Genomic DNA, 24,633 nt, shown 5'->3' with positions numbered 1-24,633 from the left:
TTGACAAAATGATGAGGTCAATTGAGACGTGAAATGGCTAAAATGCTTGAGAGTAAAAATAACCAAAAGCCAGAACACGAAGAGAGACTTTCTCTAAATACATTAATGATGAGATTTAAATGTGCATAACGCTTTTAAACATAATGACTCACCACGAACAACAACAGAGTAGGATCTTGTTCTATGACGGACATGGCTCTGAAAGAAGGTGGTTATATCATAATCTCCAGAGTCTGTGACTTTGGTGTTGGTGATGGTCAGAGATCCATTTTCATACACTTTCAGTCTGTCTCTGAGTCCCTTATGATCAAATCTACATGTAAGATGATCGGTGAATGTACAGCTATCGATGGAATATCCCTTGTCATGAATTATCCTAATATCCTGATCTTGTGTTTCTCTCATATAATATTGTAGAGTGACTGAATCTCCCTCCGTCACAAAGAATGTGTCTCTATCATCAGACATAACGTTACCTGGAGAAGAAATGAACAGTTAATTATAAGACAAACAAAACTGCACAACAGGAAAGTGCTGTGAAAATGTGTTTCTACAGATCATGAACAGTATGAGCAAAGAAATATGTAATACATACTAGAGCTGCACGATTCTGAACAAAACAAAATAATGTGTGACAAAATATTATTGCTGCAGTCTAATTTAATTTTAATGAATGAATCAAAAAAGTTTTTGAACCGTAAGATTTTTTTTATGTTTTTTAAAGAATTCTCTTATGCTCACCAAGCCTGCATTTATTTGATCCAAAATACAGCAAAAGTATTAACATTGTGAAATATTTTTTAAATTTTAAATTAATTGTTTTTTTTTGGAATATATTTTAAAATGTTATTTATTCCTGTGATCAAAGCTGAATTTTCAGCATCATTACTCCAGTCTTTAGTGTCACATGATCTTCAGAAATCACTCTAATATGCTAATTTGCTGTTCAAGAAAATTTTTTTATTATTATTATTATTATTATTATTATTATTATTATTATCATCATCATCATCATCATCATCATCATCATTTAAAACAATTGAGTACATTTTTTTAAGGATTCTTTGATTAATTGAAAGCTCAGCATTTATCTGAAATAAGCTTTTGTAACATTATACACTATACCATTCAGAGTATATGTCAGTATTTTAAAAAAGAAATCAATTAAGTCAGTCAAAAAAAATTTTTTTTTTTTTTTTAATATAAATTATTACTTTTATTTGGCAAGGATACTTTAAATTGATCAAAGGTGACGATAAAGACATTTATTTTACTTCACTTGTTTCATTACTGGATGAATCAGCGTTTTTGATCGATGCTCTTGAATGAATTATTAATTCATTGACAAACCCATTTTTTAAGTCACTTGTCTTCACTTAGTGGCGAAACAATGCCATCGACACAAACGTTATTTGAAGTGCAGTTATTTTCAGAAGAACATTGCTCTATTTATATCAGTGTTTACATTATATCTGAACTATAAACCTTACCCAAGTATTTCTGTGATAATATGAATGACTGTCAGACAGAAATAATGCTGTGTAGTTGAAAAGACAGCTTGTGAAGATGTTTCTTAACCAAACATGGTAACTGCTCTCTCTGTGTCAGCGGCATGTGTGAACACAGATTTGAACGATCCGGTGTTGTGCCGAATTCTTCACCCCTGCCAGATTCTGCATCCCCTCGTTGAAGTCGCTACCTGATTGCCTAATCCCAACCCCACCCCTAATCCTAACCCCTCCCCCCACACCTACTCCTAAACCTACCAATACCAGGGGGTGCATAATCTGGCAGGGTGCAAATTTCGGCACTACACCTGTAAGATTTTTCAAAAGTTTAATAAACTCTGGGAATCATTGTCATTTAGGCCTCGTTCACACTGCAGGTCTTGAGGCCCAGTTCTGATTTGTTGACTATATCCGATTTTTTTTTCTGTCCGTTTAAACGTTCTTTCAGTTGTGACCTAGATCCGATTCATGTGTTTACAGTCTAGCCATACCATCTGAAACACTGTTGTCATTTACCACCTCGTGTGCTTCCTCATGAGAATAATGTGACTTGTGCTTACAAAACGAGTCACAATGAGCAATAATAAACAAATAATATTGGGGGACAAATTCTTCAAAATGATTTATGATTTGTTGGAATCGGACAAAAAAATGACTGAGTCATACCCATTTGAAGTCTATAGTGAAGTTCTCCGTCTTTTCTTAATATTAATTACTATATTAATGATCACAATACTAGATATTTTTTTTTTTTTTTTTCTTTGCTATTATAAATAAGAACAGATGCAGACAAGCAATCAAAAAAAAAAAAAAAAAAAAAAAAAAAAAAAAAAAAAAAAACAGTAGGCCTAGAACAAATAGCCAAGAAAGAAACAAATAATGGATAACCTTCATCATTTTATATCTAAACTAAAGCATTCATGTACGAATAACAATCAAATGTAAAAATAACTTAAGTGTGTTCATTACAAATTAATTATTAAAACTACAAAAGCAGTTCAGTAAAGTGCAGCGCGTGATTCCGTCTTTTATTTTATTGTTAGATTAACATTATGATAAAGATACAGACGTCCTATACTGTAATGCATGGATCTAATATAATGTTACACATCAGATGTTTTCTCCCAACAGCTCCCTAAGCGTTCACTTAAAGACGGAGCAGATTATGTTTGCGTGAATTCTGAAATACTGTAATGTATATGTATGTAGGCCTATTTATCGGGATCGCGCGCCGTTATATGCACGCACCTCGGATGACAGTCAGCCAAAATGTACGAATTTTCACTCATTTTGCCAGCACGGGTCACATATGAAGTCGTTAAACCGCAGAGAAGTACAAAATTGTCGCAGTTTTAATGACGAACAGACCGCAATGCCTCAGAAAATCCGATCTGCCTGTTTACATGACAGACACAGGCACATATCTGATTTATATCCGACTTATTTACACATATGAATGAGGCCTGAAACCGATCTTGAAATATATCCGAAAGCACGCGTTTTCCCCCCGTTTACACTGTCCTAGAACAGATCCGATCTTTGTCACATATGAGCAAAACATCGGAATTCGGTCACATTTAACTGGCAGTGTAAACGAGGCATTAGAAATGAGATCGTGATCTAACGATTATTCGTGCAGCCCTAATACATACATAAAACATTCACATGCAAACAGACAGCAGGAAAAAAAAACAAAAAAAAAAAAACAACGAATTTACACATTGTCTCATAAGACAAACATGCATAGGCTACATGAGTCACAAGGAAGATCTTTTGCAACTTGATGATCATATAAAGAAAGAAACATGACATCACTGTAACTCACCATACACTAGTAAATACAGGAGCAATGAGAGCAAATTTGAGAAATACGTCATTTTGTTTTTATTTTTTACAGTTTTTGTCTAAAATGAAGACAGATTCAGTAAAAAAAAGCACTCTTGTTCCTCTTTTCTTCTTTTTCTTCTTTTTCTTCTTCTTTTTGTTCAATGGCCGTTCACTTCTTATGGGTATTACCACCACCTACTGTAGGCTATATCTTGCGCACATGGGTGATGAATATGTATTGCTATCAATAAAAGAAAAATAAAAAGTTGTAATGCCCCACCCACCCCAGAGGATCAAGCTTCAGCTGGAGCTGTGTGTTCAGTTCCTTCAGCTTCCACACTGGGCTCCTGAACCTCTGAGATGAGCAGAAGCATCATGATCCTCATCCTCAGACACTAACTCCTGTGGTCTAGTCCTGTAAGCTCTAAACATGTTCAAACCACCTCATATACCTGACTATCACTCAAACCCTTCCCCAGAAGGTCCACAACGCTCACTGGCCTGTTCTTTATATTGTTAAAAAGACTGTTACGCTGATCTTCATATTCACTACATTTAAAAAGCACATGCTCTACTGTTTCAAAAACATCATTCATCACACACACCATTTTCATGCTTCCCCATTAATCCAAGTGTTGAGTTTAGTCCTGTGTGTTCCATCCTTAATCTAGAAATCATTACTTCTTCCTTTCTGTGCCTTCCATAAAACCGTTCCCTTTCCTACTGATTTAACAATATAATACACCTACCTGTGCTGCTGTTTTCCCATCTTTGTTGCCATATTCTTATTATTTTCCTGTTAATTACAGATTTTATCTAATTTCTTTCCAGAGGTACCTTAACATCCACCAAGTTTTTCTTCAATGCTTCTTTTGCTAACTTATCCACTGATTCATTCCCTACTATCCTGATACGTGTCGGTACCCAACAAAAGTATACAAATATCTCTTGTTCCTCTGTTTCAGTAGCTAAAGTAAAAGTAATCACACAGGAGACTCATTACACACTGTAACCAGAGATTGTCTTACTACAGGGAGATAAGAGGGTCTGTACACTATATGAGGATCTGTATCACATTACAGCCTTGACCTCATTAGATTTCAGTAAGAGTTGTGTGTTACTCAGTTGCCGTTTACGGATACCATAGGAATGAAGGAGAAGTGTCGTAAACTGAATCTGACGCAAAAGAAATAACTGAAAAACATCTGGCCCTGAGTGATATCAAAGCTCTGTTTGCTAAATGCCTGAACCTCCAAGATGAAAGACATTCAAGCAGATGGAGTCTCCTCTTTTCAAAAAACATTTTGATATATGGCAGAGACTGGCAGCTGAACCAACCAATAGCCCAGGAGTCAACTATGGACAACAACAAGTTCAAGCTCAAGCTCTAGACTCAACCCATGGTGTGGGCCTGAGTGAGGTTTTTAGGGCTGCCCAGAGAATCCTACAGGGAGGAATCAGCTTTCAATAATATCATCTGATGCTGACAAACAAACAATGTTGCAGGTTAAAATCAAAGGCAGGTCTAAGCCAGTCATGATCACTATAGTGCTGCCTTTACTTGCTTTAACAAGTATGCCTTGCATAGACTCAAGTCTGGAAAATAAGCAAAGACAATAGAATTCCTGAGATTAATGCAGCTAGTTCGTATGACTGCTGTAAGAATAAACCTAAAAGATAGAGAAATAAGAATCCCACTTCTATCAGAACATACTGTACACTCATTAATTTATTGGGCAGAGACTGTGAATGGACTAAAGATGCACAATATGTGCACACCAGAAATATACATAGAAGCTGATGAGTGTTTCTGGGTAGGAGATTTAAGAAGATGTAGGGGGCAAAAAAAAAAAACACTGCTAAAAAGTAAGTTTGATTGGACAATGAAGTATTATTACAGTAAAGATCAAGGTTTTGAAAAAGCTCGCTAACAGACAGAAAAGGTTTTCAAACCCATATAATCTCATGGTAGATAATAGCAGAACCAAAAACTGCTGCCTTGCAGAAAGATGAGAAATAATTCATGAAAATTTAAGGTGCCAAATTCAGCCCCCCATTTAGCTTTATATGCAAACACAGGGTGTGCTTCCAGAGATTTACTGACGGTTAATGATGCAAAAAATCCTCTAATTTTTCAAAAGGAAGACAGAGCAAATTTCTAAATCTTGTGTGCTACCCTAATAATACGTGTCCCAAGAATGATTGTGAGCACACACACACACAAAAAATACCTTCAGCCAATCTATTGTAATATCCCAATATTGCCAGTGGCTAAAGCAGATAAATCTAAATGGTGTTTGGTGCTTGACTTGAGATGTTGAGGTTGTTGAGGATTGGTCTGCTCAAGTTCCAGATTTTTGCTTGAGTCTCCTGCTTCTCAAACTTGTCTCCTGAGACAAAAACTATAACAATCTCACAACGGTCTTCTTTAAAATTTTAAAAGAGATCTCAACAACATCACACACTGTGCTCAGATATTTCTCCTAGTCTAAAGACTCTGGTGGTGTCACATTTGTCTCTTTCAAAGCTTTAGAAGAAATCTCAACAACATCACACACTGTGCTCAGATTTTTCTCTTTAGATAAATAATCTGGGGGTCTCATATTTGTCTCCTGTAATGCTTTAGAAGAAATCTCAACAACTTAAAGTGTGCATTTAAGTCAATTACTTGAAAGGCACTAAATAAAAGTGCAAAAATAATAAATTCAGAGTTAAAGGCTATATTGAGAGAGAAATTATGCACAAATAAGGATAATGTTACTTTTTATAGGACAATGTTTATGTACTTCGGCACATAATTTGTTGTTGGAAATAGTAACGTACTGGTTGCCTCCATCAAAACTTATCTACAGAAAATGTAACCTTGGCGCTTTCTTTGCTGAAATGCTTATGACTCAGTCTTAATTATTGATTGACTAATTTGATTATTAATACATGGAATAAATGTTTGAGCTCATACTGAGGCATTTGACTTGGTGCACACTTTTTAACGTTATTGAGATCACAAATGTAAGAGCTGTCGAGTCTTTAGTGTAGAAGAAAAATCTGAGCACAGTGTGTGATGTTGTTGAGATCTCTTTTAAAGCTTTAAAAAAGACCATTGTGACAGTTTTAGAGTTTTTGTCTCAGGAGACTCAAGCAAAAATCTCCATTCAATCTTAAAGGGATAGTACATGTCATGTAAGAAAGTTTAGATGGAGGACGATTGTAATGGAGGTAAAGACGATTACATTGACACACAGCAATCTTACAATATTAGACGCACAATTCCGTTATGTGCAAACAAACAGACCGTGCATCTGTGTTCTTAATGGCTTTCTGCCTGAGCACATTTCAGTATGGTCGCATGTCTGGCAAGTGTTTTATAATGGACACTCGCCGAAGAAGCATGTTTTTATAGTGTCACAGTGTCTGGTTGTTGTGCCCTGGACTGTCCACTTGAAGGTGCTCTCCCCTTTCACTGTTACATGCTATGAACTCCATTTCCCATAGTCCTTTGCCTAGTCTTTTCTGTTCTGATTATCATCACCTGTAGGCCATTTACTCATTATCCCATCACTATTTATACTCTGCTCACTCTTTTGTTGCTGCAGTATTGTACCTGTTACGTTTTGTTTTCTGTTACCTTGTGGTTTGGATTACCTTTTGCCACATTTTTGCTTTGTTCTGGATTATTGTTTGAACTTAATTAAACTGCACATGGAGTTTAGGAGTTTGCAAGAGTCAGTGGTGTTTCATGGGCATCAACACTAACTCTGACAGAGGAACTGTTCACTGGTCTTGTTGAGCTAGATCACCACATTCGATAAATTCAGAATGTTTTTATATATTCTTTTTAAATTTGTGCTCTGCTCTGAATAATTCTGAAAGGTTAAGGCAGTATAGTGGTCTGTTGGCATCTCCGTGTGGCCTTGTTTGGTATTCCAGCTTGACTTGTTATTTCTATATGTATAGAATATGCTCTGAACTTTTTTGTTGTTGCACACATAAATAGTGAATTATGAAAATTGTAAAATGTTTTACTTTATCTTGAAAAAAGCTAGCAGAAACTAATTTTTGGGGGGAATCATCCTCAATCTTTAACTTGGTAAAATGATTATTTTTATTTAAAATGTTTCAAGTCTTAATACTTTTCCTTTTGTTACACTGGAATAAATCATACCGGGATATATGATAAAATTGTTGGATGTGATGCCCTACTTGGAAAATTGTCCACCAGCCGCCACTGGCTACAGCTTTATATTATTAAAACATTTGTTGATATATGATAAAATTGTTGTTATTTTTGATCCACTGTGAGATTTCTGAAGTATACGGCTAACAAATTATTCCAACCTTTAAGAAACAAATCTGTCTTTAAGGGTACATAACATGAACATACCAAGATTGTACAAGTTCACAATTTCAAGATTGTACATTTTATGTGCTCAAATGGTTTACAAAATGCAGAATGTTTACAACACTTTTGTTACAACAAAATACAAAGAATAGCCTAACTCGTGATATGGTATGGATAACTGGCAAATATCTTAAGATATTCATATTGATATTATGAATAAACTATTAATATACAATAAATGTGAATAATAAATTTCATATGGCTGTTTTTCAAATGTGTAATACTAGTAAAAGGTGTGTGCAGCAGTTATTAACAGTTTTTGAATATAAAAATAAAGTACAAAAACACACATTTGTCATTTGGTTGCTGCTTCTCTCCATGAGGTCTTTCAGTGCAGTTATTGCAGATTCAGAGTTTGATCAAGGACACAATGGTGAGATTTCATGGATCAACCCTTGCTGGATTTGAACCACAAAGCTATGACACCACAAACAAACAAACAAACAAACAAACAGAGAAAACATCTGGCAGGTCTTGCAATGTAAAGCCTGCTGCAATTTAGTGTTCATTTTGTCAACTATTTTTGAATGTGGTATAAGATTTGTCAAATGTAATATTTAGTGTTTTCTATTTAGTCAAACTTATCCTGTTTTTCCAGTTAAGTTTGGTTGACTAAAAGTCTGGCCATTTTAGTCAGTGCAAGTCATAGTTACAGTTAGTCCTGCTGCATAAAGGTTAAGCTGATAATCATGATTATTTCCAGAAGCTATATATTTTGAGGCATTACATTTATCATATTTACTGGAAAACCTCAAAAGCTTTTTTTTTTTTTTTTTTTTCAAAAGCTACAGTGAAATTTCTAATATTAAATTAAATAATTCCAAATTATGTTAACGTTTTTCTATTGAAACAACAAGAAAGACTTTATATTGTCAAATAAATGTTGAGTAATGATTAAATAATGAATAATGTTACATTAGTGTCTCAGTCGCAGTCTGCTTAGGGTTTGTCCCATTAGTAGTGTCAATCAGTAGAGAGTCATGCTGATTAAGGGACAATACTTCTGCACCATTCACCTGAATAATAAATCAATAAATAAACAAACCTTTATGAATACAGTATGTTAACTTGTGCAAAATGCCAAATTTAACATGATATCTCAAATTATATATATATATATATATATATATATATATATATATATATATATATATATATATATATATATATATATTTTTTTTATTTTTTTTTTTTACTAGTTTTCATTGTATCTTACCTGATCATTGCTTTGCTTTCTGATGTCTGTTTGAACAATAATAACATTTAAACACACATTTACTTTGGTTAACTAGAATAAAAATACAAATTTTAAAGATTCTTTTTACACAATACACCTCATATTTTCTATCTTGTTAAATTGGCTGTTTGTAATACTCACCATTTCTATTTGTTTGGTGTTTATGACGGTATATATAGTAAGGAGCTGCAGCAACGAACAGCAGAACAACAACAAGAGCAGCAGCAGCACATATTCCTGTTACAGTAGCTGAAGACAGACCTGAATCTGAAACACCTAAAGACAGCAGCAGCTGCAGCAACGAACAGCAGAACAACAACAAGAGGTATTTCTAGCTAATATTTCACACCTTCTACTTTGTTCATCAGTTGTATTATATTGATTTATAAAGCACACCTGGTGGGTTTCTGAGCAACAGCAGCTAAAACAGCATTAGCTCTATGAACTCAACAGAAATGAATGTACACAGGAAAACTTTGGTTTTGTGAACAGAATATATTGCTGTGAAAACTGCTCCTGTGATATACATGATACCCACCAGTGACATTAACGCCAAAGCTCTTAAACCTGCTGATGCTGAAGCTGCTGTTTCTGCTGCTGATCTGTAGTTTATAAAGTCCCAAGTCTGTGGTGTCGATGTTTGTGATGGTCAGAGAGATCCTGTCTGATGATCCAGCTTCAGTCTGTCTCTGAATCTCCCATCAGCCTCTTTACACTGAACATCTGTACAGATCTTACTGTTTTCTTCACTGATTTCAGCAATGAGAGTCTCATTAAAATACCACATCACCAGATCATTTGGGTTTTTTTTTTATTTCACCAGGATCTAAAGTGACAGATTCTCCCTCCTTCACTGACTTTCTCTTCATCATTCAGCTCGTTGTGCAGCAGGAGCACCTAAAACACAAACCAACAGCAGCTGGAGGATCTTTTGATGAAAATAATAATCAACTCCACAACATGAAAGATCAGTGAATATATGATGTTCATGCACTTTCATCATCTCATGTCTGAAAATAAATATTTGTTCTTTTTTTTTTTTTTTTTTTTTGTTTTTTTGCTTATAAGCATTTTGTATAGTTTTTTTTATAGCCTACAATAAAAATCCTCTGCAATTTGAATTCCCGGGTGAACTAAAAACAATGAGTATGAAATAATAGATGCACTGTTTGATGAAAAACAAAACTAACAACTAAACAAAAATCCTATGGAATTAAATTTGTAGTTGAAGCTACAAATTTCCCATAATTTTTTTTATTATTTATTTTTTTTAATTAAATTATCTAAAAATAAATACAGGTAGGTTTTATATAATAAATAGCGTTGGTTGTCACTGAACAATCAGTGAATGAACTTACATGACTTTAAAAACAATGACTCACCAGTTACAGCAACAATGAAGAGTTTTTCCACTCAGGTAAGTGTGGTTAAACTGTAGATCGTAGTGTTTGTTGTTGAATTTTTTGATGTATTGTCTAAAATAAGATCCAGTCTGATTGTCCAGCTTCAGTCTGTCTCTGAATCTCTCTGTAGCTTCATTACACTGAACATCAGTACAGGTATAACTGAGATCTCCAGTGATTACAGCAATGTGAATACCATTAAAATACCATACTATCTTCTCTTGTTGGTTCATTTTAACATCAGTGTGTAGAGTGACTGAATCTTTCTCCATCACTGACACTGAGACTTCATCTGTAGCACCACCAAGCAAAGCTGAAGAAGAATCGGTCGGTTTAGTATAGTCATTTTACTGGCTTAATGAGCAATAAATATATGCATAAACAGCAAACCAAAGGGAAGTGCTGTGAAAATGTTTGTCTACAGATAAAAAAATTGTGGGTAGTGCAATAAATCTGATTTCACAATGACCTGATAAGTACAACAGGTGGCTGAAGTCAGACTGAAACAAGAGCAGTCAAGACTTTTTCTCACTGTTAGTAAGTGGATTATGAATTTATGTTAAATGACAAATGCTGAAAAAGCATTATTGTAATGTGAGAGCACAACCATGTAAACTCACCATGTCTTAAATAAACATAGAAGTACTTTACGAATATGGTACCACTGCTGCTACTGATCTGTAGTAGATAGAGTCCAGAGTCTCTGGTTATGATGTTTGTGATGGTCAAAGATCCAGTCTGATGATCCAGCTTCAGTCTGTCTCTAAATCTCTCTGTACCATTGTTACACTGAACATCTGTACAGATATAACTGAGATCTCCAGTGATTTCAGCTATGCGTGTGTTAAAGTACCATCTAATATTTTCTTGTTGGTTTGTTTTTTTTTTAAATATGTTTTTGTAGTGTGTGTGTATCTCTCTTCTACTGTGACACATCATAATAATGGGATGACCTGAAGAAATGAGCAAATAATTATAAGCCAAATTAAATTATACAACAGGAAAGTGCTGTGAAAATGGTTAGGGTAATATATCTGGATTAATAATGATTTAAAGGGGTCATATGATGCGATTTCAAGTTTTCCTTTCTCTTTGGAGTGATACAAGCTCTTGGTGCATAAAGAAGATCTGTAAAGTTGCAAAGACTAAAGTCTCAAATCCAAAGAGATATTCTTTATAAAAGTTAAGAGTCAACCACACCCCCCTAAAACGGCTCGTTCTAACACACCCCCACATCTCTACATCACTGTGTGGGAAGCTTTGCATAACGCTGCCCAAATGTTCACATAAATAAAGAAGGCATAACTTTAATTCTCGCTGTTGCCGCCGCCATGTGTGGAGATGCTGTGTGTTTCATTGTAAAAGCGAAACTACTTTGTTTGGCTTCCAAAAGAGGATACAACTAGAAAACAGTGGTTAAGTTGTATTTACAACACTGTTTCAGAACAGTCCAAACCAAATATTCAGATGTGTGCAGCACATTTGATGGAGAACTGATTCTTGATTCTGGGAAGGCTGTGCACAAGGGCTGTTTCTATAAAGTTGGGCAATTCCAACTTTGCAATGACAGCCTGTAAGTACATTTACATATTTAGAGAATTTGCCACTGACTATTCAAATGCGAGTTTTGAGCAGTGTAGAGTAGTGCTTGTTGTTTGTTGTTTCTCCAATCACAAATGCAGACATGGTTTTATGTTTATGCAGTGCGATACGCAACGAGTGAAAACACAGTATAAGTCATTATAATCAGTAATTATGTGCCCACTGGATGCTACAAAAGCTTTGTTTGCAATGGGTTTTGTCTCGTCGTGCTGGGACTCTGCATCACAGTGCTTGTGAATTCGGCCAATCACAACACACTGCTTTTCAGAACGATGTGCTTTGTAATGCAAAATAATGTTCTTTTTTTAGCAACGTCATTATGACCCCTTTAATACAGTAAGTATACAACAGTAGGTGGCTGCAGTAGGTGTGAAATAAGAGCAGTTAGGATGGACCGCTTTCATTGCTAGTGGTGGATTATGGCTTTATTTTGAATGACAAATGATATTGTAATGTGGGAGCACATCCATTTAATGCATGGGAGAGAATCTCTCTGCTTGCACGCAGATTTATTTTGCTCTCACACAAAACTGGACAAGCACTCTTGAATATACAGTGCTCTTATGAATTGTCTCTGCTCTCTATATCAGCAGCCACCTACAAAATCACAGGATATATTTAGAAAGCATCATCAGTAAATGATACACACCTTGCACATAAACACTGAAGCTCTTTAAGATGCTGATGCTACTGCTGGTTGTCAGTAGTTTATAAACTCCAAAATCTTTTAATGTAGTGTTTGTGATGGTCAGAGATCCTGTCCCATGATTCAGCTCCAGTCTGTCTCTGAATCTCTCATCACAGTGAACATCTGTGCAGATCTTACTCTGATCTCCGGTGATTTTCAGCAATGAGAGTGTCCATTAAAATACCACGTCATCACATCATTTGGTTTCTTTACTTCTCCAGGATCTAGAGTTAAAGATTCGTCACTTAACACTTTAATGTAACGTCCTTCAACACCTGAAACACAAATCAACAACATCAACGTGTGAATGAAAGTTATTGTTTTGTTCTTGATTTCCCGTAAAATCCTCTGCAACTGAATTCCCGATAAACCTAAAAAACACATTCTAGGTAATTCATATGGTATAACAAGATCAGTCATCTCAACCAGGTTAAAATTCTTGAAACTGTTAGTTATATGTGACCCTGGACCACAAAACCAGTCTGGGTCTGGGGCAGGGGCGATTCTAGGATTTTGATTTAGGGGGGCTCAGCCCCCAATAAGGGTATGATGAAAAAATATATTTGACTATTAGGGTAGGGTGGTATGCTACTAACCTTACTGCAATCGACTATTCCATTGTATTCCCTGTACTTCATATATGGGAGTAGGAGTACTGTCTGAGCCATATACAACAACCCGTAATAAAAAAATAATTATTGGATGTGACCACTAGAAAATAGGGAATGTTGATTTTTTTTTTTTTACAATGAAGACCTCCTGATTCATTCACTGTACAAACACATGCACACATGTTTCCAGTACAAACACAACATTTTACTGTTTTCATTTCTATGCTCACATACAAACCTCAGATAGGAATTTTTCTGACAAAATTAAATAACATTTTAACCAGAAAATAACATAAAAGCCATAAAACTTTGATTATCCATATCAGCAATATAAACAACACAGGTATGAGGCTGGACAATGGATTAAGTGGGGGCTGTGGTTAACTATCAGAAGTAATGGAAAAACAAGCCAAAATGAAGAAGCAGCCGGTGAGAAGCAGCAGTCTTGCAGCCCAGTTACTGGTCTTTCATTGGGAGCATCAACCTGTGTCTTTTAACTAACCAGCTAATATTCATTAAGAATATAGACAAACCATGTATTAATGTAATTGTCTATTGGCAATATGATTAATCTGTTCTATATTTATTTCTATTGTATTAAAAATAACAACATGAATTATCAATTTGCCACTTCTATAAATCAAGTATGAATCTAGTATAAATAGTATAAATCAAGAAAATCAAAAATCCCTTTACTCTACGCTTACTCTAATTTATGTATCATGACACTCCTCCTGATTCATTATTACTTAATATAAAACTATATTTAATAATACAAAACAAAATAACTCCTCATTCTCTCTCTGGGCCATCTAGTGCTTTCAGACAAAGATGTGTGTCATTTTCTGTGCATGGCTGCATAATGTAATGTCAAAATATATTATAATATGTCTGTAATTGTAAAAAGTAAATTAAAATAAATCATGATCGTTTTCTGAATCTAAAGTAGCTGAAGCCCCCCTAAAAAGGGCCTAGTGACGCCCCTGGTCTGGGGTATATTTTTAGCAATAGCAAAAAAAATAGAACTCGTGAGCCCGCTCCGCTCGCTCATTCCGCAGGGTCGCTCGCTCAACCCAGAATGGCCTCTGCTGCCTGGTTCGAAAATATGTGGAATAAGGGCTGCCTCTGACTAAATTGTTTTCTAGTCGACTAGTAGTTGTTCATTTAAGCCATTCGTGGACAAATCGCGCCTTTAAATTAATTTAATTACTTAGGCTATATACCCTATAGGATAATGAGCATTTACCTTATATAGCCGCACTCAAGTGCTCGACCGCACGCATAAAGCTTGCCACAAAGAACCGGTAAAAGTAATGATTATGAATGTGTCTAAAATAGCATGGAGACATTTAATTATTTATTAATAATCTGTGTCGCTGCAAAGATGAAGTTGAAGATGCGGTCTCGCCATGAACGCCAGAGAGAAATGCACATTTCATATGGATTACATGTTCAGAGAGTAGCCTATTTACTTTGGTTTAGAATATTTTCGTTTAAAAGTAGACATTTCAAGCTTTCTATAATAGATAGCACAAGCTGAGTTTCGGCACCCTCCAGTTCACGTGCAATGCAAGTGATCGTGTCGGTGCCTTATTACATTGTCTGCTATATATTTGCTCTTCTTATTTATTAAATACAGGCAATTGGTTGATAAAACATTTGACCAAATAAAGATACAATTTATACAAAACCCAAATCTTTTTTAAAAAGAGACTACAAAACAAAACTTAATGAAGTGGTCACAATGTTTTACCCATGTCTCCAGACATACTGCGCGCATCTCATGATGTATCATATCTTTCTCATGCTGCATGCTCACTTTCATAATCAACATTGATTAAATTAAAAAACATAATGACGTCACATATTTTCCAACCCAGCCCTCAGCCCTGTTGCAACCATTGTTGTTTAGGTACCTTAAATGCGCACGTAAAGTCTCAGATTCATCGCTGCAACCAGGAGATGAAGAGAGCTGAGATCCACATCACCTAGCACCTCTGCCACCCCAGGGTGCTAGCGCGACCAGTGCCGTTGCTAGGAGAGCGCCTCTGCCTCGCGAGTGGATGATAGCCCTGAAGACGCCTAGCAATGGTATACCTTTAGTAGTAGTATACCTGTAGTTAAGTTATACCTTAAGAGTCTTCGTAGCGCGCTAAGAGACAGCGTTATCGGGAAACGCAGCCCAGGTATGATGCGTATGATGCGTAATGGAGATTCCAAAGCGCTCTTCTTTGGTCAGAACCATGGAGAGCGATCGCGGATAGGTCCGTCCTATGCACCGAAACTTTTTACAATGCAACAAAATATTTAAAGAGCATCAAACTATTAAAATCTATATTATGTATACTCACAGATAATTTAACAGTATATTAGTCAGTAATTTTTATTAGGTTAAGCAGTGATTGGATAATGTTTTTAATTTAACGTTCACAATTTGTCTGGCCCATCCAAACTGGAAACTGGAATGATGCGCCGTGCCGTGCCTGGTTCACGCTTAAGTAAAAAAAAAAAAAAAAAATACCTAACACTTGGGGCCCCTAGGTTGCAGCCTATGCAAGCCTGTGCATTAATCCGCGCCAGATTGTATGGGTCAAAATTATCAATCTTTCTTTTATGCCAAAAATTATTAGAATATTAAGTAAAGATCATGTTCCATGAAGATATTTTGTCAATTTCTCACCGTAAAAATATCAAAATGTATTTTTTGATTAGTAATATGCATTGCTAAGAACTTTAAGGTGATTTTCTCAGTAGCCTATTTAGATTTTTTTTGCACCCTCAGATCCCAAAAGATTTTCAAATAGCTGTAGCTTGGCCAAATATTGTCCGATCCTAATGAACTTTACATTAATGGAAAGTTTTATTTATTCAGCTTACAATTCAGTTTATTTATTGAGCCTCATGACTGTGGTCCTGGGTCACATATTACTAAATTTTGAAATTAAAAACACATATTACACTTTCATAGTGTGTAAAATGTGTTTTGATCCACATACTGACCAAGATATGATCCATAGAGTGCATAGAGTTAATATACAGCTAAAAAGAAACCACCACCTCTGAATGTCTCTGCAAAAAAAAAAAAAAAAAAAAAAAAAAAAGAAATAAAAAAGAAAAAAAGTAACTTAACATTAATATGATACAAAACTTGCTATTAAACAATGACTCACCATACACAGCAACAATAAAGTTCTTTTCACTGAGTTTGGTTCTGCTGATGATCTGTAGTTTATAAACTCCAGCATATGTTTTGTTGATGTTCATGATAGTCAGGGAGCCAGTCTGATTGTCCAGTTTCAGTCTGTTTCTGAATTTCTCTTCAGCATCTTCACACTGAACTTCTGTACAGATGTAACCGAAATCTCCAGTGATTTCAGCGATAAGATTGTCATAAAAATACCAAGTAATCCTGTCTTGTTGGTCTGTATTAACACTAGTGTGTAGCATAATTGAATCTCCCTCCTTCACGAATGCTGGCACTCCATCTGTATCATCACCATCAAAAAAACCTGAAGAAATTAAGAGAATTATGAGCCAAACATATTTATACAACAGGAAAGTTCTGTGAAAATGTTTTCCATCTGTATCATCACCATCAAAAAAACCTGTAATCTGTACTCATAATGTAACACATGCAAACAGCAAGACATAGTATTTACAGTAGTATTTACTGCACCTCAGGAAGCCTTCTGAGATGATACTAGTTGATTAAAGTAAGGTTATTACATTTCAACACATAATCTAAGTGGTAGACCAATCCCAAAAGAGTGACCAGCTGATTAATCTGAGCAGCCTGCTTTTTTGAATTGAAATTAATTATGTGTGTGTGTGTGTATATATATATATATATATATATATATATATATATATATATATATATATATATATATATATAAACCGATTTCCAAAAATGTTGGGACACTGTACAAATTGTGAATAAAAACAGATTGCAATGATGTGGAAGTTTCAAATTTTAATATTTTATTCAGAATACAACATAGATGACATATCAAATGTTTAAACTGAGAAAATGTATCATTTTAATGTGTGAATAAGTTGATTTAAAATTTCATGGCATCAACACATCTCAAAAAAGTTGGGACTACGCCATGTTTACCATTGTGTGGCATCCCCTCTTCTTTTATAACAGTCTGGAAACGTCTGGGGACTGAGGAGACAAGTTGCTCAAGTTAGGAATAGGAATGTTGTCCCATTCTTGTCTAATGCAGGCTTCTAGTTGCTCAACTGTCTTATGTCTTCTTTGTCGCATCTTCCTCTTTATGATGTGCCAAATGTTTTCTATGGGTGAAAGATCTGGACTGCAGGCTGGCCATTTTAGTACCCGGATCCTTCTTCTATGCCGCCATGATGTTGTAATTGATGCAGTATGTGGTCTGGCATTGTCATGTTGGAAAATGCAAGGTATTCCTTGAAAGAGACGACATCTGGATGGGAGCATATGTTGTTCTAGAACTTGGATATACCTTTCAGCATTGATGGTGCCTTTCCAGATGTGTAAGCTACCCATGCCACACGCACTCATGAAACCCCATACCATCAGAGATGCAGGCTTCTGAACTGAGTGCTGATAACAACTTGGGTTGTCCTTGTCCTCTTTAGTCCGGATGACATGGCATCCCATTTTTTTTTCCAAAAGAACTTCAAATTTTGATTCATTTGACCACAGAACAGTTTTCCACTTTGCCACAGTTTATTTTAAATGAGCGTTGGCCAAGAGAAAACGCTTGCGCTTCTGGATCATGTTTAGATATGGCTTCTTTTTTGACCTATAGAGTTTTAGACGGCAACGGTGAATGGCACGGTGGATTGTGTTCACCGACAATGTTTTTTAGAAGTATTCCTGGGCCCATATTGTGATTTCCATTACAGTAGCATTGCTGTATGTGATGCTGTGCCGTCTAAAGGGCCAAAGATCACGGGCATCCAGTATGGTTTTCCGGCCTTGACCCTTACGCAAAGAGATTGTTCCAGATTCTCTGAATCTTTGGATGATATTATGCACTGTAGATGATGATAACTTGAAACTCTTTGCAATTTTTCTCTGAGAAACTCCTTTCTGATATTGCTCCACCTTTTTTGCCGCAGCATTGGGGGAATTGGTGATCCTCTGCCCATCTTGACTTCTGAGAGACACTGCCACTCTGAGAGTCTCTTTTTATACCCAATCATGTTGTCAATTGACCTATTAAGTTTGGTCCTCCAGTTGTTCCTTATATGTACATTTCACTTTTCTTGCCTCTTATTGCAACTTGTCCCAACTTTTTTGGAAAGTTTAGCTCTCATGAAATCCAAAATGAGCCAATCTTTGGTATGACACACGTCTCACTTTCAACATCTGATATGTTATCTATATTCTATTGTGAATAAAATATACGTTTATGAGATTTGTAAATTATTCCATTCCTTTTTTACTCACAATTTGTACAGTGTCCCAACTTTTTTGGAATCGGGGTTTGTATATATATATATATATATATATATATTCAACTTCATCAGAAATACTTTTTAGTAAAAAACATGAAATTATCAAAAGTAACAGAAAATCAACTTCATTCATTAATTTTTTAGTAATTCCCAAATGCTGTTTTACAGAGAGAAGATTTATTTCAATACAGCATTTCTAAACATAATAGTTTTATTTAGGAAGCTTGGAATGTTTTGTAATACAATTAGAAAACAAAATTATAAAGTCTACAGGCCAATAAAAAAATTATTAGCCCTCTGATGTTGATAGTCAATAGTGCATCCCTTTTGCTTGATAACAGCCTTTAAGTTGTTTGTTGTAGTTCTTGACCAGTTTCTGGCATGTCTCCTGAGGAGTTGCAGTCCATTCTTCCTTAGCAAATCTCTCAAGCTCCTCCAGATTTGTTGGTCTCCTGGCATGGACTCTGGTCTTCAGTGTGCCTCACAGATTTTCTCCTGGATTGAAGTCTGGGCTTTGTGCAGGCCAGTCAAGGACGTTCACTTTGCTCATTTGGAGGTAGTTCTACACCAGAAAATGAGGAACTGGAAGACAAATGTTGACCAAAGTATCTTTTGTTGCAGATTGCCTGAGGTTGTCTTTCAAAATCTTCTTGTAGTCTTCCATTTTCATGATTCCTTCGACCCTGAAGAGATTCCCAGTTCCAAACGCACTAAAAACATGCACTGAAAAAGGACACGTTTCTAGCATAAATAGTTTTTCTCCAGGTTGTCCTTCAAACTTCAGTCTAGCTTGGAGGTGTCTCTTCTTCAGAAGAGGAGTTTTTCTTGGTGTGCAACCTCACAGTCCACTTGAAAACACTTTGATAAATGTGTAAATGCTTCTCCTCCTTTGTGAGCATTAACAATTCTTTTTGGTCTAAACTAATTTTTAAGTCATTGCCATTAAGACAGTGCATATATTTTACTAGTTGTTTTGAAAGATACTTATCCTAAACTTAAAGTGCAATTTTAAAGGCTTAGGGGCCTGGGCAAGCCTTTAATTAGGCAAGTTAGGCAAGTCATTGAAAAAGTTTTTTTTTTTTTTTTTTTTTTTTTTTTGTAGCCAATCAAATATATAATTTCTTAAGAAGGCTAATATATTGACCTTAACATATTTTTTTTTATTTATTCCAGGCAAATTGAAATAAATAAGGCTTTAATATATTATTATTATATTTTTCCAGATGAAAAATATAATAAGAAATTATGTGTTAAAATTCACTTGGTAACTATCTAAAAAAGAACTGAAATTTCATAGGGGGGCTAATAATTTTTGTCTTCAACTGTATATAACGCATAACAAAAAAAAAAAAAAAAAAAAAAAAAAAAAAAAAAACTTAGAATACTTACCATATATTCCAACAATGAAGATCTTTCTACTGGTGCTTCCTCTTCTGTTGCTGAATATCCGCAGATGATAAATTCCAGAGTCTGAATATTGGGGGTCATTGATAGTCAGAGATCCAGTCTGATGATCCAGTCCCAGTCTGTCTCTGAATCTGTCAGTACCCCAATCATCTGTAAAGAGCTTACTCTGATCTCCAGTGATTTCAGCTATTTGAAAGCCATTAAAATACCATAAAATAATTTCTTGTTGGTCTGTTTCAACATCAGTGTGTAGAATGACTGAATCTCCCTTCTTCACAAACACTGACACTCCGTCTGTATATCAACCACCAAAAAAAACCTGAAGAAATGAAGTTCATTATGAGCCAAACAAAGTTATACAACAGGAAAGTTTTAGTGAAAATGTTTTCCTACAGATCATAAAGATTATGAGTTCCGAAATATGTCTGGATTCATAATGTAAAATATGGAAACAGCAGAAGATCATCAGTGATTTACACTTTCACTCATCAGACAAACATAAATACATTAGTCTCAGGAATGATCTTGTACATCATCATCATAATCATATAATGATGAAAGTCCATTTATAACAATGGATAGTTTTTGGTCCTTTGATGCTGTCATATAAATATCATATAAAACTAAACAATAACAGAAATCTGTTTTTATCTGATGTCCATAAGATGAATGTAACATCTCATTCTGTTCTTGTTTTCTTTCTCTTCCCCGCTTCTGTTTGCCTGTGTTCCTGATTCTTGTTTCTTTCTATCAGTGGTTCTCAACTCTGGCCCTCGAGGTCCACTTTGCCTGCAGACGGTTTTGGATCAAACTCTCAAGTGCCAGTAAACTCTCGAAAAAATCCTGAAGACCTTGATTAACTTATTCAGGTGAATTTGATCATGGTTGGAGCTAAACTTTGCAGGAAAGTGGACCTCGAGGGCCAGATTTGAGAACACAGGTTTCTATACTGATAACGCCCTATTTTTCTTTTCCATAGTTATTCATCAGTCCTCACCTGTTAGTAGGTTATGTTCATTATCTCTTCATGGTATATACACACTTAGTTTCTACTGTTTCCATGTCCAGTATTATTGTAGTGTTTTTTTTTTTTATGGTTGTCACTTCTGCTGTTAGGTTAATACATAATTTTGGATTTGTATTGATTAAAGGTATTTATATTTATAGGGCCAGTTTTTTAACAGCACTGATGGGTGTGGAAGTGTCTGCGGGTGATTTACTAACAACGCGCAAATTAACCTTTGGTATTGTTCATTTGGGGGTCACACTTGTGTTGTTCATGATCAAAGTGACTGAACACCCGAAATGTAACTTTTTTTTATTTTAAGTAAAATCAATGTAATATATTTTTGTTCCTTAATATATATATTTTTCTTTTTAAATAATTAAATAGTACTAATTAATATTTATTTAATAATTATGATAAATTTTCCCATTGAAAAAAAAAATAATATATACGATTTTGATATTACTTTTCAATTATGGCAGTATTTCATGTTAAAATAGAGACAATGCCTTTAAAATCCAATTTTTTGAAGTCAGATTAGTGCCATCTGGTCAGAGGAAAAAAAAAAAAAAAACATCTGCAATTCCATGGTTTTAGCCACTAGATTAATATATAGCTCCATGTAAAAGGCTTTATAAACTCTCTAGTGGATTTTAGGCACAAAGACTTATTTTTATTAAGTTGTCGATCTGGATATATATTTAGACATTCTCAAAGACAACTTTTTGTAAAAGTTGTATTTTTTTTAGTTTTGGACTGAGCACCAAAACAGCTTTAGTTTTGGACTGAGCACCAAAACAGCTTTATTTTTTATTCATAATTTTACTAAAATCAAACCTGAACACTGAGAAAGGCGTTTTGTTACACATCAAACATCAAAATGCCAACAAAAAATAAAACAAAAATGAACAGGAATGCTTTATCAGAGATTGTTACAGCGACACCAGTATGTGTGTGTGTGTGTGTGTGTGTGAGTGTAAGTGGGTGTGTGTTTGAGTGTGTGTGTCTGTTTTGACTGCATTTTTTTGCTGAATTATGTTTTTATTCCATGCATTTGCAGAAACATACTTGTTTTACAGTCACACTACTTCATATACTGTGTCTGTGGGGGGCTGGGGGTGGGCAGAGTATGTCTATTTTGCACACTTGATATTTTAGAGTGTCACCCCCTTTATTGCGGTGCACTGTTTTTCTACATTTTGAATAATTTGTAGATTGTACACAAAAAAATGCTCTGTATTTTCGTAGTTTGTTTTTTTCTGGTTCTTTTGTAATGGATTTCTTTTGTGACTTTTTTGCTTGTTTTGATTTCACCCCTTCCTGATGTTTTGCATATTTCCCATTCAAATCAAGTCCATGGTTGTTTGTTTGTTTGTTTGTTTGTTTGTTTGTTTGTTTGTGTGGCATTTTGTTTTTTGAATTAGTTCAAAATTTTGTTCTCATATTGTGAATTTAGATTTTTGAATCAAGTCCACAATGTTCAACACCAGAGGGTTAAAGAACACAGACACGACATCTCATTTACATATCGACCAACACAATATACCAAGTGCAGTGCAAATTAGCCTACTCACAAATAAGGAATAAAGAAATAAAGATGCCACAGTACAAATACTGGTATTGCGTGACTCCTAGTTTAGGGTTCCAAGTTGTCTTCTATTTCTTGAAGCAAATTAAAAATAACATGGCTTGGCAAACTATATGTTTGGATAATGTATTCTTCATCATTAATGTCGATGGAGTTAAGATTGATTGAGATGTCTTTGTCTTTATGCCAAATTCTCTTGTCTTGAAATCAGACCAAATTGCAGCAGCAGTGAAAAAGTGCACTCAAGACGCTATTTTTAATTTCATGTAGTGGATGAGAGACTAATGAGATGAAAGAACATACATGACTCATTTGCAGCAAGGGGAGTGAAATAAGTGCAGTCAAGACATGTAGTTCTCATTTCATGTAGTGGATGAGAAATATTAGATAAGAGGCATACATGAGTAGTTTATAAAGTCCAGAGTCTGTGGTTCTGGTGTCTGTGATGATCAGAGATCCAGTCTGATGATCCAGCTGCAGTCTGTTTCTGAATTTGCCATAAGCATCTTCACACTGAACATCTGTACAGATTTCCTTGGGATCTTCACTGATTTCAGCGATGAGAAAGTCGTTAAAAAAATACCACATCATCATGTCATTTGTTTTTTTTACTACACCAGGATCTAAGGAGACAGATTCTTCCTCCTTCACTGATATTGCCTTAATTTTCATCTCCTTCAGCAGAATAAACACCTGAAAAACAAACCAAGTTAACCAACAGCTGCTGGAGGAACTTTTGCTGAAATAATAAATACAATAAATTCCACAACTTGAAATAACTATGAATAGTCCAGTGATTTTCGAACGTTTTCTCCTCCATTTTCATACTGAAAAGCAACGCTATTTTTTTCATGCTTTTTTTAATCAAATTCTGTTCAAGCTGGACACCTAATGAATAATAATAATAATAATAATAATAATAATAATAATATTAGATGCATTTAAAGTTAACAGATGATGATATAAGATTCGTAGGATCAGAGATGATCCTATAGAAATAATAATCTTGTCCAGAACAAAACGAACTGATTAAAAGTAAAAATGAGTTAAAAAATAGATGTTTCAATAGTAGGCTAAATCTGTAGTTAAATCTACAATTCTACTCGCGCAGGAAAAGTGTTTTCTGCAAAATATCTGTATTTTTAATTAATATACAGTAAAAAAACAGAATGAACACCTCTGAATGCCACTGCCAAAAAATAAAATAAAAAAAATAGTATGATTTTAATGTAAAAAACACTTTTAATCATAATGACTCACCATGAACAGTAGCACTAAAGATCTTTATACTAACTCTGATGTCGAAGATCAGTAGTTCATAAATTCCAGACTCTGTGTATCTGGTGTTTGTGATGGTCAGAGATCCAGTCTGATGATCCAGCTTCAGTCTGTCTCTGAATCTCTCAGTACGCCAATCATCTGTAAAGATCTTACTCTGATCTCCATTGATTTCAGCTATTTGAAAGCCGTCAAAATACCATAATATCATCTCCTGTTGGTCTGTTTGAACATCAGTGTGTAGAGTGACTGAATCTCCCTTCTTCACAGACACTGCAAACTTTGACTATATCAACACCAGAAACATCTGAAGAAATAAAGTTAATTATGAGACAAACAAAGTTGTATAAGGTCAGTGAAAATTGAGAAAAGATTGAGAGTAAAAAAAATTATAATAAAAATAAATAAATAAATATATTATATATAGATATATATATATATATATATATATATATATATATATATATATATATATGTCTGGACTCATATGTAACACAAGCAAACAAACAACAGAACAACTCATTGATTTATACATTCACTCATCAGACAAACATGAGTCTCATGAATGATCCTATATACAGTCAACATCAATTTTGTGTTTTGCAAAGTTTGCTGCTTAAGCTGTTGGGGTGTT

General features: G+C 34.9%; 2 protein-coding genes and 1 long non-coding RNA gene across 8 annotated transcripts in view; all 3 read right to left on the bottom strand.

Annotated features, from left to right (window-relative positions):
- LOC122141564 overlaps positions 1-3,913 on the bottom strand; it is a 181,540-nt gene extending 177,627 nt beyond the window's left edge. For 4 of the 6 annotated variants that reach the window (XM_042749341.1, XM_042749339.1, XM_042749340.1 and 1 more), the window contains exons 1-2: positions 3,334-3,911; positions 153-476 (exon numbers count right to left, since the gene is read on the bottom strand). In XM_042749341.1, the coding sequence (XP_042605275.1) occupies positions 153-476; positions 3,334-3,385 (376 nt within the window). In that variant the 5' untranslated portion in view covers positions 3,386-3,911. Of the gene's footprint in view, positions 1-152; positions 477-3,333 lie in introns of all 6 variants that reach the window. The other 2 variants (XM_042749343.1, XM_042749344.1) reach the window with 2 other exon arrangements.
- Positions 3,914-7,766: 3,853 nt separating this feature from the next.
- On the bottom strand, positions 7,767-9,146 carry LOC122141759. Its single transcript, XR_006158082.1, has 3 exons — positions 9,113-9,146; positions 8,951-8,976; positions 7,767-8,750 (listed from the first exon to the last, which is right to left on the bottom strand). It is a non-coding gene; the product is annotated as an uncharacterized LOC122141759 (long non-coding RNA).
- Positions 9,147-12,807: 3,661 nt separating this feature from the next.
- Positions 12,808-23,312, bottom strand: LOC122141465. Its single transcript, XM_042748953.1, has 4 exons — positions 23,219-23,312; positions 20,110-20,421; positions 16,446-16,784; positions 12,808-12,939 (listed from the first exon to the last, which is right to left on the bottom strand). The coding sequence occupies exons 1-4, from the start codon at positions 23,310-23,312 to the stop codon at positions 12,821-12,823; spliced, it is 864 nt and encodes a 287-aa protein (XP_042604887.1). The 3' UTR covers positions 12,808-12,820.
- Between the last annotated feature and the right edge of the window lie 1,321 nt (positions 23,313-24,633).

The sequence above is a fragment of the Cyprinus carpio genome, chromosome B22 (genome assembly GCF_018340385.1).
Source record: "Cyprinus carpio isolate SPL01 chromosome B22, ASM1834038v1, whole genome shotgun sequence".
In the NCBI taxonomy this organism is placed as follows: domain Eukaryota; kingdom Metazoa; phylum Chordata; class Actinopteri; order Cypriniformes; family Cyprinidae; genus Cyprinus; species Cyprinus carpio.
The sequence above is the reverse complement of the archived record's forward strand: the minus strand, read 5'-3'. Positions and strand labels throughout refer to the sequence as shown.